This window comes from Miscanthus floridulus, chromosome 15 (assembly GCF_019320115.1).
Source record: "Miscanthus floridulus cultivar M001 chromosome 15, ASM1932011v1, whole genome shotgun sequence".
Classification (NCBI taxonomy): Eukaryota; Viridiplantae; Streptophyta; class Magnoliopsida; order Poales; family Poaceae; genus Miscanthus; species Miscanthus floridulus.
In genome coordinates, this window is record NC_089594.1 from 17,840,902 (window position 1) to 17,860,839 (window position 19,938).

The window sequence follows — 19,938 nt, forward strand, 5'->3', positions numbered from 1 at the left end:
CGCACCCGCACCATGTGTGCATGGGTAATGGATGTTGCCCTGATTTGGATGGCCGTGGACACTTACTATCACTACGTAGAAAAAGGTTTTTAGGGGCGGCTGGTAAGCCTCTGTAGGGGCGGTTTTGCCAGCCGCCCCTATGAAAGGGTGGCTACAAATCGCTGATTTGTAGGAGTGGTTCCTAGACCGCCCCTACAAATCGATTTGTATGGGCGACTGGTGTTACCGGCCGCCCCTAGAAATAGATTTGTAGGGGCGGTTGGTACTGTAGCCGCCCCTACAAATCGATTTATAGGGACGGTCTGGGAACACCAGCCGCCCCTACAAATCGATTTGTAGGGACGGCTACAGTACCAACCGCCCCTACAAATCATTTTTCCGCCAAAAAAAATTAAATTTACAATTCAAATTCGACCAGAACATTAAACGACATAAGAATTTAAACATTGGTACAAGAGGAGAGGGGTGAGGTCAACAGGCAGCAACTTGCATGCTTTCAGTTTACAGGCAGGAGGAAGAGGAATGGTAGGTAAGTTGAAGAATTCTAATGATATACTTGTCACCCAAAGAATCTCAGCTCAAGTCTTCACAGTTGCGGGTTCCCAAACAATTGTTGTACTCCACTGTCATCATTGTAGAAGTAATAGTCCTGGCACACAAAAGATGATCAGTTAGTGGTTTATACTTTATATAGGAGCATCAACAGTATGAAAAACTTCAAAATCTACCCCGAATGCATCAAAGTAATATCTAGAGAAGGATGCAGTGAATTGTGTTGAACTGCTGATTAACAAGGATGGCATTTAGCATACTGGGTGCATGGACAAGATCAGATGAACTTTCCAGACTAATGTGTTACATCTGGGATAAGATTCATCATAGTTTTGGAAACTTCTATTCAACAGAGTAAGAGGTAATTGTTTAGACATACACTATATATAAGTGCATAGCAAAAGCCTAGAGAAGCCAAAACATCTTAATTTGGAATGGAGTACCATAAAGTTTTGGAAACTTCTATTCAACAGAGTAAGAGGTAATTATTTCCATTATAACCTTCTGATCCAGAAGAAAGTATCCTTGAATAAATGAAGAATCCGTTGAGGAGCACATTGACTGTTGAAGTGCGAGTTTTACTCTAGCAGTTTCAGCATTTACCTGCAAGGGGAGGAACAAAAAAATTTTTAGAAGAACACAAGTAATAGATGATAACAAATATATACCAACAATTATGGCATACGCTGAGTATGTGACTCCGAACTGACTGGCCAACATAGAACGCATCAGAAAGCCTTTCTATCCGCCTATCAACTGCCTTTGTGAAACAAGAAAAATTAGACATTCTTTTCAAATAAAAAAAACAAAAAGAATGACAGAGCTGAAAATTTCTTACTTTGTCCTTGGCAGAGAAACCAGTCAAATGTCCGAGAAAACGGACGAAACAACCAGCTTCGATAATGTTGCAGATGTAACCCTAAGATAAAATAAATGTCAGCTGAGTTGCTCATCTTAGGCTAAGCAAAAAAAAAAAAAAAAAAAAACTAGAGAAAGATTACATGAACTACAACTCCAGGATGCATCTGCGATATCTCTGAAGGAATGTCATTTGCGCAATTGATAAGTGAGTGCTTTGTCGAAAGAACTAAATTTTGACCTTCAATATCTGCAGACCGGTATTAGAAAATCAGATGGAAAAATTAGCAATGTGATCAAATATCCATCTGACAACAAAAGGTGCATCATCATTAGCAGTGCACACAACTGATTGTATCGTGAGGTCATGTACAGACCATGATAAGCTACAAGTGTGCATGCAAAACAGTGACTTTAGATTCTTTTTTTGCTATCATTTTTATAACATAACTGTGTAATGAATGTCCAAAGCGTCAAATGTTTATTAACAGAAGAAAAAGGGATGTTCTGTTTTTTTTCAAAATGCATTGATAGCAAATGAAGTTTGTTGACTTCACCGAGAACTAGAAGTTGGTTGAACTCGTGCTCAGGTTTCAGCAAATTCTTCACCAATCAGATTTTTAGCTACTGGTTTGTACTTATCTAGGAGTTAGGGAGAAGCTGCTGCTTGGCTAGCATGCATGTTCAGGAAAAAAGAAGCTAGCAGCTCCTCTCATGAAGTCATTAGTTATCAAACAGTATAAGTACGCATTCCGAAGCCAAGGCATACCATTTATTTTTGAAGGTACAGATGTTCTCTTGCCCTTCTTGTCTCCAATAATCTCAGAATGTTTGCACCTCTGTGACACAGGGAGCCAGGAAAGATTGAGCTAAAACAAATGGTGACATACTTGATTCAACTTAGCATAGGAGAAATGAGACAGTACCTTGATTGGGTGCTGTGAGTAGTGATTGCAGCTCTGGCACTGCAGCTTCAGCACAATCTTCTTGGTGGTCTTGGCCTCATCAAAATCAAAACATTTGTCATTTGTCATATCCCAAACTGTGCAGCCAATAGGCATTTAGAATCCGCAGTTATTAAGATTGTGCACAGCCATGAAGGCAAATATACTAACTAGTATGTAAACCTTAGTGCTTTGTTCCGTAACTTTTCAGTTATTTTATTAACATGCAAAAAAAACCCTATGTTCGAACAGGACATAACAAGATTGAGGCAGTTTCTAGTAGTAGTAATAATAACTAGCTCAGTACAGAGTACAGTTATTCCTAGAGAGTTGAGTAATTAGAGAGAAACCATGATCTGCATATATATATATATATATCTATATATATATATATATATATATATATATATATATATATATATATATATGCATCAGAAAGACAGCACTCTGATCTGCATATATTTATATGCCTCAGAAAGACAGAGTAGCATGACATATCTTCTTAGTCAGGTTCTAGTGCTACTGCTAGTAGCCTACTCCGTACATAGTCTGATATATGAACCAAATCATTGCTTCTTCAAAACTGAAAATTCTAAAGTGAACATGACATACAAATGCATGCTATATAGGATACTACAGATACTACGTACTTAAGCTTCAGACTTGTCGTAAGCCCATCAATTCCTCAACACACAAATAGATTAAATATCCACACATATATATATACACCATGCAGGCCTGTACTCCCAGTTATGTTATTATATACGGTTACACCAACACTCATTTTCTGAGATCAGATACATTGCACAGTGGCAAGCGCATTAGTCACCTGAAAAGCTAGTTGGCCTTTAACCATTGGGTATGGCATCTTTACTCCGGTGATTAGCTCCAAAGCACGACCTGTAAAATCCACACGCACTGCAGTCTAAATGTGCAATTGATGACCTGCACATTTTATCAAACACCATGACAGCACTGCAGCAAGCAAAAAAAAGGAAGAAGAATATCTTACGTGCAACATGACACAGACCTTCTCGATGCCAGGATGCGCTGCAGTGGCCTCGCCTAGCCCCCTGAGCCCTGGAGCGCGGCGTCGCAGCGCCTCCTCCTCTGCACGGGTTCGCATCAGCAGCACCACCGGTGCGTCCTACAGTTCCTACGCCTGCTTCTCGGCGCGTGCAGCCGCCACCGCTGCGTCGTCCTCCCCGCCCCCTCCCTTTCTCCCCTCCTCCCCCATCCCACTCTCCTCTACTCGCCTTGCCCCCTCTCTAGGCGCAGCCGTCGGGGGATGTGGAGGAGGGAGCGGCGCCGGCCAGATCTAGAGCAGGGAGGTGGCGCTGGCCAGATGGGGATGTGGAGGAGGGTGTGCTGCCGAGTGCCGCCGCGCGGAGAAGAGGGGGGTGTGACGCCGTGTGCCTCCGCTGGGTGCCGCCGCGCGGAGAAGAGTGAGGTCCCGTCATCGCGTGGGGGAGAGGGAGGGGCGGCGTGGGGGATAGACCGAGGGGCTCGGAGGAGAGGGAGAGCGAGGGAGAGAGATAGGGCGTCGAGACGGAGAAAGAGAGGAGAGGTCAGTAGATATTTTGGATGGGTAGCGACCGTACATGTATTTATAGTGGCGGCTCAATCACCAGCCGCCCCTACAAATATCAACTCCGGGGGCGGCTGGTGAGTGAGCCGCCCCTACAAATCAGACCCATTTGTAGGGGCGGCTCGTATCACCAGCCGCCCCTGCTGTTCCATTTGTAAGGGCGGCTGGTGTCTGGACTCCCGAGCACGCCACTGTAGGGGCGGTTCCATCACCAGCCGCCCCTAAAAAAAATTCCTCCCGTTGCTAAAAACCGTTTTTTACGTAGTGTATGGCCGCTGCTTCCGGTGCTTCCTGATTCGCCTTCGGTAGCCGTTGCAAGCAGGAAGACGAGGCCGTCGTCGCTGCAGACCACAAGAAGCAGCAGCAAAACTACACCAAGGACAACGGGCGACCTCGTCCAAGAATGTTAGTTGCTGCTGGTCGACATGCTGTACGCCTCCAAGAGCTATATTTCGATCGACAAAGATACTAGTAGTACTACAGATGAGCGCACGATTTGCTAGCAGCATGGCTCCACGCCCTTAAATTAGCAATGCCTCCACTCATGCAGACGAGAGTGGACGACTTTGACCGCGCTTTGTTGTGTGCCCGATAATATGCTTATGGATGGAAAATGGGTCGGGTGGATCCAACCCATAAAAATATGGACAAACTGAAGGTTTCCCTCCCACCCATATCCTGAAACCCTAGCCTCTCACCGCCACTACAACAGAAATGGTTTCTACGAACGGCTGGTGAGGCTTTGTAGAGACGGCTCGGCCAGCCGCCCCTACCATACTATCTCTACAAATCATGCATTTATAGGAGCGGTTCCAGACCGCTCTTACAAATCAATTTATAGAGGCGGCCGGTGTTATCAGCCGCTCCTACAAATCGATTTGTAGGGGCGGCTGTAGTATCGGCCTTCCCTATAATATCTGTTTGTAGGGGCGGTTCAGTCTAGAACCGCCCCTACAGTACATTTTCCCTCAAAAAAAATTCAAATTTATAATTTAAATTCAACCACACACACACATATATATACATATATATATATATATATATATATATATATATATAGGGAGAGTATATTCAGTAGCCAGCTACAAAATAAGTTATTCTGTAGCCACATCCATCTACGATAATTTTATATACTAATTTACGATAATGTCAACATATTTACGATAGTTGGGTTACTATAACACATGGGGATATTTACGATAACGTTATAGTAAACCACTTAGTAAGGAGTTACTATAATCTCGTAAATTAACATAGTAATTATCGCAACTTAAAGTGGCTATAGAATAAGTTATTTTGTAGCCAGCTACAGGGTAGTAGTTCTAATATATATATATAAAGAACTGCATATACATGCTAGATGGTTGAGTTTAACAGAGATTTGTAGTATTTTGAAAGAGAGGTGCTATGTTGTAAACCAATATCATGAAAATTTGTAATATTCTGTAATGACCAATGCATTTACAATAAGACTACTGCAAGTACATCTGAGTACATAGATCAACACAGAGCCAGAGGAAAAAAGAAGAGAAACTTGGAGGTCAATTGCAGCCTCCATGTAGTACGCAAAGCCAATGTAACCATGTCAGATTAGACTAAATAGTCTTTGACTCTTTGTCGTCTAAGTTTAGAAAAAAAATCCTTCAATTTTGATGTTGTTGCTATAATCGGCAGAAAGCTTATGGCTTGCAAGATGTGCCTCAATATTATTCTTTTTTTAATTACCAATGAAACATCAGTATACAAGATTTGTCTATCTAAATATATTGGACATTATTTTTTAATTCTTTAACTCCAATTAAAACATTGTGCCGGCAAGTGTGCCTGCTATTGATCTAGTGCTACTGTCAACACACATGCAACTGAGTGTGTCTGCTATTGATCTAGTGCTACTGTCAACTAAACCTGGTTGACCCAATTGAGTTAGGTTTGGCTGTTCGAGCTCACCAGAGTGGATGTATGGACGCCGAGAATGGGGCTCGCCGTGGATGTAGCCGCCGGGGAGGAGCTCCCTCGCCGCCATCAGACTTCATTGCAGCATATGTGTTCAATGTGCTAGCCTTCTCACAGCCAAACTTATATCCCTAGGTGACCACAAAGTGAATGAAGTTACAGAATAGGCTGAGAACACGGCTGCAAGATAATTTAAATTTAGCGATGGTCAAAGTTAACTTGAAATAAAATAGGTTTAAAAAATCACATCTGTAATGAAAGAAATTAGGACATGAATGACAACAAACTGAACTCATATTCATTTTTTTCTGCCTCTAACCGGACACAAGGAACTCATACACAAGAAACACACACGAGCACAAGTGGTTTTTGGTGGCTGGAATGACTTTGCCTTTTCTGTTCTCTTCTACTTAGCCAAACGTGAGCTACAAATCAGGCTATGATAGCCTCCTAACTAATGCAGAATATTACCCAATTATATATAATCAGCCTATTCCTCCTATTACTCTATGCTGAAATTTAACTAAAGTAAATGCTATGTACCTAGACATTAGCATGCACCTAGACACACAGGATTATTTCCAGCAACATCTTTAATCCCTAGCCCCCCTTGTCCGAACGGTACAGAATCCTTAATAGGTTCCTTGTAACGAGATAAAAACAATCAAACACTAGAACACTAGAGCAACATTGTTGCCCTCCCTCGGACAAATGCCTTGATTGTCCTCCATGGTATAATGGAATGCATTAAATCGGACTCGTCATCTGTTTGCTCATCACAGAGAACACCACATATTCTAATTCTTCACATAGGGTTAAGATTCGATGTTAAGCCCCATCTGAATCTAAAGGTCATTCAATTAAGTACAACAAATTACAACAATAGTAGGAGATGATTTGATTGTATTAGCAACTCAACTTATTTGCACTGTCCTAGCAATCAACAGAACTGTTCGATTGGAAACTAGGGAAACTTTAAAATAATCATTACATACATGGACAGAATGTTGGCATTCAGATTGAGAAATTTCTTATCCAGCAATTCATCCTGTGAAATATATGCAACACTACAGAAACATTGTTGTGTTCTCTCAGACAAATGCCTCAATTGTCCTCATGGTATAATGGAATGGATTAAATCGGACTCGTCATCTGGTTACTCATCACAGAGAATGAGAGAACACAACATATTCTAATTCTTCGCATCTGGATATAGGGTTGATGTTCAGCCCTCATCTAAAGGTTATTCAATCAAGTCTGTTTCCCCACACCCACGTATCGTTGGCTGGCCCAGCACAAGCAAGTGCGCGGCAACACCGCGCTTGTTTTCTAGTTTCGTCGGATTTCGGAACTTCACTCAAAAACGTAACCTGAACCCATCACGAGATCTCAGCGATTACCTTCGTGATGCCGCCAGAGGAGCTGCGCCCCGCATCGATCTGGGCTCCAGGCCCCACGCCGCCACCGGAGGAACCCCGCGCTACCACGCCACCGCCGAAGGGACCACGCTCCACGTCCATTCGGGCTATGCGCCGCCGCCCTACCCCCTAGGCTACGCGCCGCCGCGCCGCTGCCAGAGGGGCGCGCCCTCGCGCGCCGTCGAAGGGCGCCCGTGCTCGATCTACGCGTGCGCTCGAGAGAGAGAGAGAGAGAGAGAGAGAGAGAGAGAGAGAAGAGAGAGAGAGAGAGAGAGAGAGAGAGAGCAGAGGAGAGAGAGAGAAGAGAGAGGAGAGAGAGAGAGAGAGAGTTGTGCTGTTGGCCGAGGGAGGGAGGGTGGACGTGGGTGGCTAAGAGAGGGTAGGAGGTTAGGGTTTTGGAGGGATGAAGAGGTGCTTATATACTTGTGTTTTCGATCCAATGGCTCTGATTCATCAGGGGTTCATCCAACGGCTGGAATACATTGGGCCGCATAGTGCCGGTTCAAAAACCGTTGAATGGGCTGAATTATACATCGGGCCGTCTCTACATACCAGCCGCCCCTACAAATCGACGCATTTGTAGGGGCGGCTCGTATTACCAGCCGCCCCTACTGTACCATTTGTAGGGGCGTCTGCTATGCTAGAGCCCTAGCACGTCACTGTAGGGGCTGCTCCAATGCCAGCCGCCCTTTTAAAAAAAATAGCCCCGTTGCTACAAACTATTTTTCACGTAGTGGGCCGCCCTCAACTTGCCGTGAACAGACACCGACGCACTCCGATGTTAATTGCCTCCACTACGCCAGATTTGCACATCACTGCCGGCATCATGACTGCCGGATTTGTGAGAACCGGCAGTGATGTACCTTCAATGCCGGTTATGAGCTTGAAAATGAAAAAATGATTGGGGCTAGGCTAAAACCGGCAGTGAAGGACCACATCACTGCCGGTTTGTGGCTTGAACCGGCAGTGTTTTGGCGGCCACACATCACTACCGATTTAAGCCAAGAGCCGACAGTGATTGGGCTCTATCACTGTCGGTTCTAGCCAAGAACCGACGGTGATAAGCTTACAACCCAAAAAGGCTGCAGCCGTCCTCTCCTTCCTCCTCTCTTCCATCCCGAGAACAGAGGCACGCGTTTGGACCCTTCCCTCCATTCTTGCGGCTACTCTTCACCATGAAGCTAATGCTTGGATTTTGAAGAATGACTTGATCTTTTTGCTTCAAGGTTAGTAACAAACATCCACTCCTTTGATTTTGTTGCTTAATTAGCTTTGTTTTGATGGCTACATTATTTGATTCTCATTCTAGTTCTTTCTCCATTCTAGAGAGCACTTTTCCAATTGGACATTTGTGCAAGGCTCAAATTGTGGTGAATCCGTCATCCAAATGGTTGGTGTCTATGAACACATTTAAATTCCTAGCTAATTATTCCATTGTGGTCAAGATCATCATTGTTAGTATGTGATGCTATAATTAGTTCTTAGAAGTAGAGTAGAATAGATGTTCTGCATTATTGTGCAATAATTGTTTTTTACTACGATTTTCAATTTACAGGGCCAGGGCTACCAATTTTAATTTTCCAATAATTAGTGTACAATAATGTTTTCCAAAAATGGTACTTTCGAGCTACAATTATTGTTCATGAAGCTCGATTTCTTATTAATTCTTTGTAATTACTATCTCAGTATTTTTTGTGCAGAGATGGATCGAGAGTGGATGCATCTGTCTCGAACGGACAAGCGGTACATGCATGGCATCAGCTAGTTTATCACCGATGCCAAAGCCCATGCTGGGAATGGGAACCCTGTCTTCTCATGCAAAGATTGCAAGAATCATAGGAACTTTCATCAAATTGAGTCTATACGATTGCACTTGATTACCGGGGGGTTCATGCCAAACTATACGATATGGACTATGCAAGGTGAGGTTGGTGTGAATGTTCTGTAGGAAAACAATGATGATGTGGCATGCCTGACTTAGCCATCCACGATGGTGATGAGGAACCCGGTGTCAATACGAAACCTATGGCCACAGTTAATAATGTGTTTAGGAACATGCTAGCTGACGACACCGAGGATAACGATGGCATTTCTCAGCTGCTACGTAATGTAGAGACCAGATGTCTTAGTGAAAGACAGCTGAGAAAGCTAGAGAAAATGAGACAAGATGGCAAAACACCATTGTATAGGAATTGTCCAATGAGCAAACTGGAAGCCGACATCATGCTGTTAGAGTTCAAATCGACAAACGGATTGAGCGATAAAGGCTTCGATCAGTTGTTAGGTATAATAAGGAAAATGCTGCTAGAAAAAAATGAGTTGCCAGAAAAGACATACTTGGCCAAGCAAATGGTCTGCCCCATCGGCCTCGAGGTTGAAAAAATCCACGCGTGTTCCAATGATTGCATATTGTACCGTGGAGAAAAATACAAAGACTTGGACAAGTGCCCCAAGTGTGAAGCTCCACGGTACAAGGAAGGGCCATCAGATGAGGGTACTAAGGCCAGAGGAGGTCCCGTAAAGGTCATTTGGTATTTCCCTATAGCTCCACGGGTGCATAGGCTGTTTGCATGTGCAAAGTCAGTCAAGCTGTTGCGCTGGCATGGCGAAGAGCGTAAGAAAGATACAATGATGAGGCACCCCGCCGATGGGCATGACTGGAGGACTATCAATACTATGTTCTATAAGGACATCGGTGGAGAGGTAAGGCACCTTTGGTTTGCTTTGAGCACAGATGGGATGAATCCTTTCAACCAGGTTAGAAGCAATCATAGCACCTGGCCAGTGATGCTTTGTATATACAACCTTCCACCTTGGGTCTATATGAAGCGGTCGTACATCCAGATGCCACTTCTGATCCAAGGGCCAAGACAACTAGGGAATGACATCGATGTGGTTTCTGGAACCAGTGATCGATGAACTAGTGGAGATGTTTGAAAAGGGCGTGCCAGATGTTTGGGATGAGTACAAAAAGGAACATGCCATGATCAAGGGAGTACTTATCGCTACAATCACCGACCTGCCAGGTCGAGGTTCGTTGTCTGGAGAGAAGACAAAAGGCTATATTGGATGTGTCGAGTGCTTGGACGACACCGATGCGGTAAATCTGCCAAATAACTCAAAGATAGTTTATATGGGACACCGTAGGTTCCTACCTAAGGATCACCCTTACCGCAGGAAAAGAAAAGACTTCAACAGTACTATTGAGAAACGCTTAGCTCCAAAATATCGAGATGGGCCCGCGATACTTCGATAACTCAACAAACTAGAGGTTGTCCTTGGGAAGGGGGACAATGCAGTAGCAGCGCCTGATGGGAGCATTTGGAAGAAAAAATTGGTTTTCTGGAAACTACCTTACTGGCCATTTCTGAGTGTACGCCACTGTCTTGATCCTATGCACATCACTAAAAACGTGTGCGCTAACACTCTTAACACCTTGATGGACACCGGGGGGACATCGAAGGATTCACTAGCCACACGCCTAGACATGCAACACTTGGGAATCAGGAAGGAGCTGCATCCCGTGGAGCTAGAGAATGGCCAGTTCGAACTTCCAGTTGCGTCATGGACATTGAAGAAGGAATAAAAGCATGCGCTTATTTCTTTCTTCAATGAACTCAAAGTCCCGACGGGCTACTATGCGAACCCAAAGAGGCTAGTGAACATGAGAGAACTCAAGTTCAACTATGGCCCTATGAAGGCCCATGACTATCATGTCATTATGACTCCGCTGCTCCTATTGCCCTGCGTGGTATCCTCCCCCCAAAGGTCCGCGCCCCAATCATAAAGCTTTGCTCGTTCTTCAACGCGATCTCAAAAAAGGTCATTGATGTGTCCACGCTAGAGCAGCTATAGCGGGACATAGCCAAAACTCTCATTAGGCTTGAGATGCATTTCCGCCGACTTACTTTGATATCTCATTGCATCTGCTCATTCATCTTGTTGACCAAATTAGAGCCCTTGGCCCAATGTACCTGCATCAAATGTTCCCTTTCGAAAGATTCATGAAAGTTTTCAGGATCGCTTGCTTGGAATAAAGTTGGGTAATCAACTGGATGCCTTAGCCAAGGGACCTTCAAGTACATATCTTAAGTACCAAGGGTATGAGATCAATGGATTCACATTTTACACAAAAAAGCAAGATGGAAAGAGCACATACCAAAACTGTGGTGTTCGTTTTGATGCTCACGACGAAAACAGCAACGTGCAGGCGACATACTATGGTTTCATAGAGGAGATATGGGAGATAGCCTACGGTCCGTTGAAGGTAGCTCTTTTTCACTGCTAGTGGGTCAGCTCAAGGAAATCAACACTTATAGCGAAGGGTTCACTACCGTTGATCTCACTAAGACCGCATACAGAGATGACCCCTTTGTCCTTACAAGAGATGATATGCAAGTCTTCTATGCAAGGGACAACAAGACAAAAGGAAGGCTAAAAGTAGTCCTAGAAGGGAAAAGGAAGATTGTCGGTGTCGATGGAGTGACGGACGAAGAAGACTACAGGGGCTATCAGGAAATGCCTCCATTCGGGGCGAACGTACCCCTACCTATCCTTCAAGAGGGTGACGAACCTGCTTACGTACGGCTTGATCACAATGAGGCCCTCATTGTTGATGCATGTAAAGATAGTTAGATTATTGATAACTATGTAATCATTTTGCACATAACCGTGAAGGATGTTTGATCCTGATGAAACTCTCATCTTCTCTCTCCTCCTCATTAATACTCTGCCAACTCAGCAAATATGTCGATGTATCATAGCAATTAATGAGAATGAAAGTTATTTAAAACTACCATTGAGACTGACCTTATTACTATTCAAACACTAGATTTGACACCGGTCGTAACATTTCTAAACTTTACTCTCTGAATTTAAACACCAGCTAAATATAAATATAAATATATATGTCTAGACTTCCGATAGAAGGACATTGGGGCGGCCATTCTCTTCCGAGCTACTACTAGTAGTGAGGGATCCACAGCTCCTCTGCGCCACTGGTCCCCAACCAGTTTGTAGTCCCTGCTCGTAATACTCGAAGGAGCCTAGCCCACAGTCGGCATTGAGCAAAGGTGTAGTAGCTCCATTCCTCCTCCAACCTTCATTGACCATTGATGTATGTGCTCCTGGAGATGTGAATGGGAATGCTTGTGGCTTGTGTGTTGACTGTTGAGTGATCCATTTACTTGATGCGTGTACTGTTCCAGTCTCCAGATCAGCCCGAGATGAAGAGAAACGCTAAGAAGGCCACGAAGAAAGAAGGTGCACAGAGAAAAATCATTTAATAAATTATAAAATAGAACAAAAAAATTTGGGTCGCCTGGGACTCAAACACGGGACTCAGAGCTAAGTTGAGGGGTCTTAACCGTTGCGCCAGTAGGAGGAGTTCAAAAGAAATCTAAAACTTATCCTACTTAACACCTAACTGCTACACCACATCACTGTCGGTTTGGACAATGGCCCGGTAGTGATGTACCCCATCACTATCGGCTTACAATCAAAACCGGCAGTGATGAGCTATTTCTGAAGTAAATTAATAATTTATTAAATAGAACAAAATTTTTTGCCTCCTGGGACTCAAACACGGGTCTCGGGGGCTAAGTTGAGGGGTCTTAACCGTTGCGCCAGTAGGAGGAGTTCGAAACAAAATGAAAAGTTATCTTACTTAATACCTAACTGCTACACCACATCACTGCCAGTTTGGGAAATGAACCGGCAGTGATGTACCCCATTACTGTCGGTTTACAAGCAAAACCGGCAGTGATGTACCCCATTCACTGTCGGTTTTTAAACTAAAACCGACAGTGATGTGTAGATGCTCCTCACATGCCAACAGTGCTCCCACTGACCACAACAGTTGGAACACTGCTCCCACCTACCCCGACAACTTTAGTTCAGAAATAAAAATGTACCACGACTGCTAACCCATATAAAATGGCCCTCGGCCAGGAGCTAGCCTCTCCATGTTGGTTTCAGGCAGGCCTTATCAGCCATGATACAATGTTTTCCTCTCACAACAAACCACAGATATCGTTAGGCATCGTAGTCCACCAAAATGGTGCACACAAGAGGTACTAGAAGAATGCTACTGAAGATAGAGCAACGCCGAAGATTGGAGATGCCACGAGGTTCACAGAGCCATCCACTGTGGTGCACATCTAGAAAAAGTCCATGTACAGATAAGGCGGATTCATCGATGCCACCTTATCATCTCCAACCGGTATAGCTCGTAGACCACCTCGGTGCTGCTGTTTGCCCCTAGTTGGTGCTAGAATGCTACTGAGGTGGTTACATTATAATGTGTTGATACACATTGATTGTAACATTGACCTGTATGTAAATAGGTCTTTGTTATCGTATATGAATTTTTAGTGTAAGGTCTTTGTTATCGTATATGTAATTTATTTCTAATATTTTTGTTATTTTTTGTTGTATTTCATTACTATTTAAATAAATATATCATTGTTGTTAAAACATTCCCACTGTACTATCTAAATAAATATATCCTTTACATATATGCACCTTCACTGTCGGTTCTACTTACAAACCGACAGTGATATTAACTTTCACTATCGGTTCTACTTAAAAACCGGCAGTGATGTCCATGCCCCCTTTATAAAACAAACTGCCGGCCACATACATCGATCCCACCCACCCACGAACTCTCACAGTCTCATTTCTCACGTTTCACCCTCACTTCTCAAGAAATCCACTCTCTCTACGTGATTTGGTCATGGCTCCTGCATTTTTCAATGGTATTGATATGTTGTCTTCTCCAATATTCTATCTATATTCATTTGATCTATATTTATATTCATGTTTCTTTGCATTCCACATCTATATATATTCTTATTCCTTGCATTCGATCTATATTTAATTATGTTGCCACATTTTACTTGGAAGATTTTTTTGTGCATATATTTTATGTTATACTTTTTTGGTATTTTATCGATCAGGTGGTATGAACAACGGACCTCGCCCACCACAAGAACCAGGTTTCCACCCTGGCGATGAGCCATTCGCTCCTAATGTGGCCATTCCACAGTTCCCTCTTCTAGCTATTGTATGAAATTTTTTCTAACATCTTTTATTTTTTGATGCTAACAAATAAGTGTAATTAGTTTAATATCATTGTTGCATACATATATGTCGCACATCATCGAACAAATAAGTGTAATTAGTTTAATACAAAGCAAGTGTATTGATATGTTGTCTTCTCCAATAGATTGGCTACAAATAACACTTAGCTGGTTCTTTATCTCGGACATCATCGAGAACACAGCATCTAATGCAAGTGGTCAGCTATGGACGTGTGAACTCAGTTTTTCCATCCCTTTGAGGGGTGCAAATCATTAGAACCATATCCACGAGATGGGAAAACAGAGCCCGGACATGATAAGCGCCCAAGTCAGTGCCGTGCGCATCTGTTTAGAGGCACTTCGACGTGTTTGCTACGATGTGCCTAATTTCTCGCACTTCAAGGCACTTGCTTTGAATGCTGGTGATATCCCCGTCCCACAAGCAAGCGAATGGTTTGCGAGCTACAACCGTGCGGATGTGGTAAAATGGTCACTTATACCTGAGTTGTGGTTATTTGTTGTTTATTATTGTAATAACATTCTCTATTTTTTTTTCTTTTTCTCCGCATGTAGATTGAGCTCTATGACCTTACCTATGCTGCATGTGGCTTGTGGGCCGTTCTAGACCAAGCTACGGAGCAACTCGGGTACAATTGGGAATTCTGCAATGGTAACCTCGGCCAGCTCACTGTAGAAGGGCGCCAGCACTGCATAAGGATTACTAACAGGGGCAGTGGTGGTTCAGTAGGTTACATCTATGGCTGACCATTCTTTCGGTATTGTGAGGCACAAGAGAGTGCACTCATATGGGCATTAGACTTCATCGATACAAGCGGATACATAATCCGTGACATCAATTACCATATATGGCTACAGAGGCATGTTAGTGTGCGTGGTTCGATCGAACCCGGCAGTGATTCTGATAGTAATTAATGTTTATTAGGTTGTTTTCAAGGTCGTAGTTTAATTGGGTTCTAATTTTAATTTGTGCAGCTTTGTGTGTTTAATTATTGTCATGCATGTAATTCGTGTAACATTTGTTGGGCAACTAGAAATATACATTCCGGTGTCGTATTGGTCTCCAACTTTTTCTTAGGCTTGCACGTGCCACGTGTAAAGGAAACACCAAGTTTGGGATTTTCCGTAGATGGTTTGCTACTTTCTGAGGTTTAATTGAATTTCCGTGCGACGACACCGTTTAATTATAGGTTGAACTGAGTCTACCCACGAAAGGATCTCAAATGGTGCCAAACGTTTACACAGGCTCTAATGTGCCCTAGGGATAAGAATTTTGAGGAGGTGGATGACAAAATCTATTGGGTCCAAGATAAAATTCACCCTCTTTTGTCTCATTTGGCACACAGAAAAATATAATAAATAAAAAACTGATTAGAAAAACCTAAGATCCTGTGTGGAGTCTTAATTTGGGTGTATATGCTTGCCAAAAAAATTTCAAGTCATTTGGACATAGGCGGGGTATACATGCTTCACAGAGCTACATGTACCCTTTCATCGAACCATGACTATACACATATGTTATCAAGGTTTCTGGGGTTCATAGGCATTCCGGTGTCGTATTGGTCTCAAACTTTTTCTTAGACTTGCACGTGCCACGTGTGAAGGAAACACCAAGTTTGGGATTTTCCGGAGATGGTTTGCTACTTTCTGAGGTTTAATTGAATTTCCGCGCGACGACACCATTTAATTATAGGTTGAACCGAGTCTACCTTCGAAAAGATCCGGAATGGTGCCAAACTTTTACACAGGCTCTAATGTGCTCTAGGGATAAAAATTTTGTGGAGGTGGATGACAAAATCTATTGGGTCCAAGATGAAATTCACCCTCTTTTGTCTCATTCGGCACATAGAAAAATATAATAAATAAAAAAACTGATCAGAAAAACCTAGGATCCTGTGTGGGGTCTTAATTTGAGTGTACAAGCTTGCCAAAAAAATTTCAAGCCATTTTGACATAGGAATACATATGCTTCTATTTATTCAGTATATAAAAGAAATTTTTTAATATATATAAACATCACTGTCGGTTTAAAAAACCGGCATTGATGAGAATAAACCGACAGTGATACTGGTTATCACTATCGGTTTATTTTAAAAACCGACAGTGATATTTAAAAAATTAAAAAAAATTGTGCCAGCCCTCGGGTTTGAGCTCGGGTCTAGGGCTACAGAGTTCAGAGACTTAACCGCTGCGCTAGTATAGGATGTGTGCTTAGGGTTATTTACTTTTTCCTTTTGACCTTGAGGCTGCTTAATAAATTATAAAATAGAACAAAAAAATTTGGGCCACCTGGGACTCGAACACGGGTCTCGAGGGTTAAGTTGAGGGGTGTTAACCGCTACGCCAGTAGGAGGAGTTCAAAACAAAACAAAAAGTTATCCTACTTAACACCTAACTTAACACCTAACTGCTACGCCACATCACTGTCGGTTTGGGGAATGACTCGGCAGTGATGTACCCCATCACTGTCGGTTTACAATCAAAACCGGCAGTGATGAGCTATTTCCCTAAGTAAATTAATAATTTATAAAAAAACAAAAAAAATTGGGCCGCCTGGGACTCGAACATGGGTCTCGGGGCCTTGGTTGAAGGGTCTTAACCGTTGAGACAGTCGGAGGAGTTCAAAACAAAATGAAAAGTTATAACACTTAAGACCTAACTGCTAAACCACATCACTGCCGGTTTGGAGAATAACCCAGCATGATGTGCACCCATCACTGTCGGTTTGGGGAGGTACCCGGCAGTGATGTACCCCCATCACTGTCGGTTTCGACTTACAACCGGCAGCGATGAGATACTGGTATAAAAGAGGCACGTGTTGAAATTATCCAAATTCCTTTCAACCCCGCGCCAACCCCTCCCCCGTCCACTGCCCCACGCCGGAGCACCAGCCCAGAAGCACCACCCCACGCCGTCCACCGCCCCAAGCCAGAGCACCGCGCCGTCCGTGCCCTCGTTCGTCGTCCATGACGCCGACCGTGCCCCTCCTTCCCGGTGAGTGCGTTCAGGAGCACTCCCACCACCGAGGCCTTCAGGAGCGCGTGGACAGTTGCTTTCCCTCCCCCACGGTGAGTGCGTGGCTCACTGCCCGCTGTGTGTTTGATAAAATCCCCCACAGTGTTAGCGCCTCATTGTAGCGCTTCTCCCTCCTGGTTCCTACCTTCCACCACCTATGGCTAGTAACATTGCTGATTTTTTTGTATCACCCACATCACACGTATAATCATGGTCATATCAACTCCATCTTCCGTGAGTATTAGTGGCCTCCTTAGACCATGTAGGCTCGGATGCTAGGTAAAGGAAAAAAGCAGGGACCTCGGTGGTTACATGGATTGCTAGATAGAGTACGGGATGAGTAAAGTGACCGAGTCACAAGATGGCATAACATGGAGTGGTTGGGACAAGAAGAAAGTGACAAATATACATTGTGTTCGGAAAAATTAGTTCTAATACATCCACTCCTATGTGTATTATAGTTTTTTTAAGACAGTTGATAGTGTATGCCCACATTGATGATGCTGTTAGGGTATGTTTGTTTGTTCAGGCAAGAATCCCAGGCATCCGATTTTTAAATGTCTGGAACGAAAAATAAAGAACTGCCTTGTGACTTCAGAGAGCATTTGCTGGTTTTTTATGAGCTTTCTAGCATCCTTACTAAGATAGTCTTTTCTAGCAGATTTTAGGTGATTACTGATGATGATGTATTGTGTGATCTTGATACAAACACTGTAGCTATGTATTTGATGTTCAAGTACAAATTTGTGTGCTCTCGCCTCTCTATCAGTCAGGAGAAGAAATGATACATTTCAATGGCATAGACATGCACCAGCATCCCAAAAATGCATCTAGTTGATTTTTTAATTTGCTGGAAGATGTGGTTTTCTATTATTTGTTCATCAACCCTTTTACAGCAAAAGCCCAATTAACATACTTACAAATATTGTTCATTGGAGCAGTGGTATCCATAGCCTCATGTTTCATGTAGATTTTGATATAACAGTGTGTGAATTACCAATGCATCAATGAGAGGTTTTTTAGATACTAATGGCAATGTAAAACATGACATAGATAGGTGACACTTGAATAAGTGGATTTTATTAAGATATGACTATATAATTCAATTTTAGCTTCCTCCAAAATTCATAAACCAATCGTTATAATATGACTATTGGGAGCAATGAAGAATTTGGTTATTCATCTTGCACATGAGCAATACTGATAATGTATTGCCGAACAATGTTCTTACTCTTAAGCTTCCCTAGTTCAGTGAGTTACTATTACCACTTACCACATGCCTAATTTACTTAAATGTATAGGCAACCATGTCATGGTATGTAGTGCATGTTGGTCACATACCTGGGATTTATCGAACCTGGGAAGATTGCTATGCTTAAGTCAATCGGTACCCTGATAATTTGCACAAAAAATACAACACAAAAGCTGAAGCTTTTAGGGCCTACTATAGTCATCTGGCCTACCTTGCAAACCATGGGCAACCGGCCTACTATGGTCCAATGAATGAAAACCATGGCCATCTGCTGGCACTGGAGATTGAAGAGAAGCCACCCGCCGGAGATGTGAAGATTAGGAGAATTGCTCCTTGGTCTTGGAAAGATGTCATGCTTTTATTTATGGCTATGTTCATTGCTTTTCTTATTTGGAAGTTGATGTAGGCTTAGTTTCGTAGAATAGTAGGTGGACTTTGTTGTATGTGGACTTATTATTAGACTTTGCATTAAACAAATTATATATATATATATGAACATATGCTATTAGTAGTTGCCGCATCCAAAACTAACCACGATCGTGTCATAGCCATGACTCATCGTCGCCTGTTACCCCGTCGCCGAAGAACAGATCGGCAACAAGAAGCGGCTGATATCGCTGGGTCGGGAGAGCCGCATGATCTGACAAACGGTGACGGTGTCAATCAGGACGGTGAGAACGAGCAGCCATGGACCCCGTCTGGCCTGCTCGATCTGGGTCAAAATGACCAAGATGGCCAGGTAACTTTGGTATCATGTGACTATGTAGCCACGCACGCTAATCAATTGAGAGGGTCATAGCTTACTTGGTGTCTCTAGCAGGAGCCTTCGTCAGCCGAGGAGCCAGAGGGTTCGGGTAGCAGGAAGGCCAGATCTAAGCGAGGCGTGTCAAAGATTCCTGTTGGTAGGAATGCATACTGGCACATTACTGAGTTCAATGAATTCGGGGATCCACTCTCACCACCTATAGCTTTGACCAAATACAAGACTATCCTCGGGTTACTTGTTAGGGACTTCATCCCGATTAGGTATAGGAAGTGGATTGGGAAAGATGATAACCCGTGGAGGGTTCCCAAAAGTGAGAAGGATTACATATGGGATGTCAAGATCCCAGAGTATTTCACTTTCCCAAGGGAGTATGACAGGGAGTTAGTCAAGAAAAAAAGCAAAAGAAATCATGGGGACATGCTTCAAGAATTTCAAGGGGACATTGTACAAGAATTTTGTCCTCCAAAATAAAGAGCCAGATTTTGATGGTGGATA

General features: G+C 43.2%; 1 protein-coding gene and 2 non-coding genes across 12 annotated transcripts; all 3 read right to left on the minus strand.

Moving 5' to 3' along the window:
• Positions 1-396: 396 nt before the first annotated feature.
• On the minus strand, positions 397-4,000 carry LOC136508104 (rRNA biogenesis protein RRP5-like). 10 transcript variants are annotated; one of them, XM_066502728.1, is made up of 9 exons: positions 3,385-4,000; positions 3,184-3,254; positions 2,337-2,405; positions 2,180-2,249; positions 1,554-1,660; positions 1,391-1,471; positions 1,238-1,312; positions 1,054-1,155; positions 397-649 (listed from the first exon to the last, which is right to left on the minus strand). In XM_066502728.1, exons 2-9 carry the CDS (start codon positions 3,220-3,222, stop codon positions 587-589), a joined length of 606 nt encoding a protein of 201 aa, XP_066358825.1. In that variant the 5' UTR covers positions 3,223-3,254; positions 3,385-4,000; the 3' UTR covers positions 397-586. The 10 variants fall into 10 exon arrangements, with proteins under 10 accessions (XP_066358825.1, XP_066358821.1, XP_066358824.1 ...); XM_066502724.1 differs by having other exon boundaries at positions 2,337-2,411; XM_066502727.1 differs by having other exon boundaries at positions 3,367-4,000.
• Positions 4,001-6,593: 2,593 nt separating this feature from the next.
• LOC136509768 (small nucleolar RNA SNOR75) lies at positions 6,594-6,680 on the minus strand. The gene has a single exon (XR_010772507.1). It is a non-coding gene; the product is annotated as a small nucleolar RNA SNOR75 (small nucleolar RNA).
• Positions 6,681-6,981: 301 nt separating this feature from the next.
• LOC136509765 (small nucleolar RNA SNOR75) lies at positions 6,982-7,067 on the minus strand. Its single transcript, XR_010772503.1, has one exon. It is a non-coding gene; the product is annotated as a small nucleolar RNA SNOR75 (small nucleolar RNA).
• Positions 7,068-19,938: the final 12,871 nt, after the last annotated feature.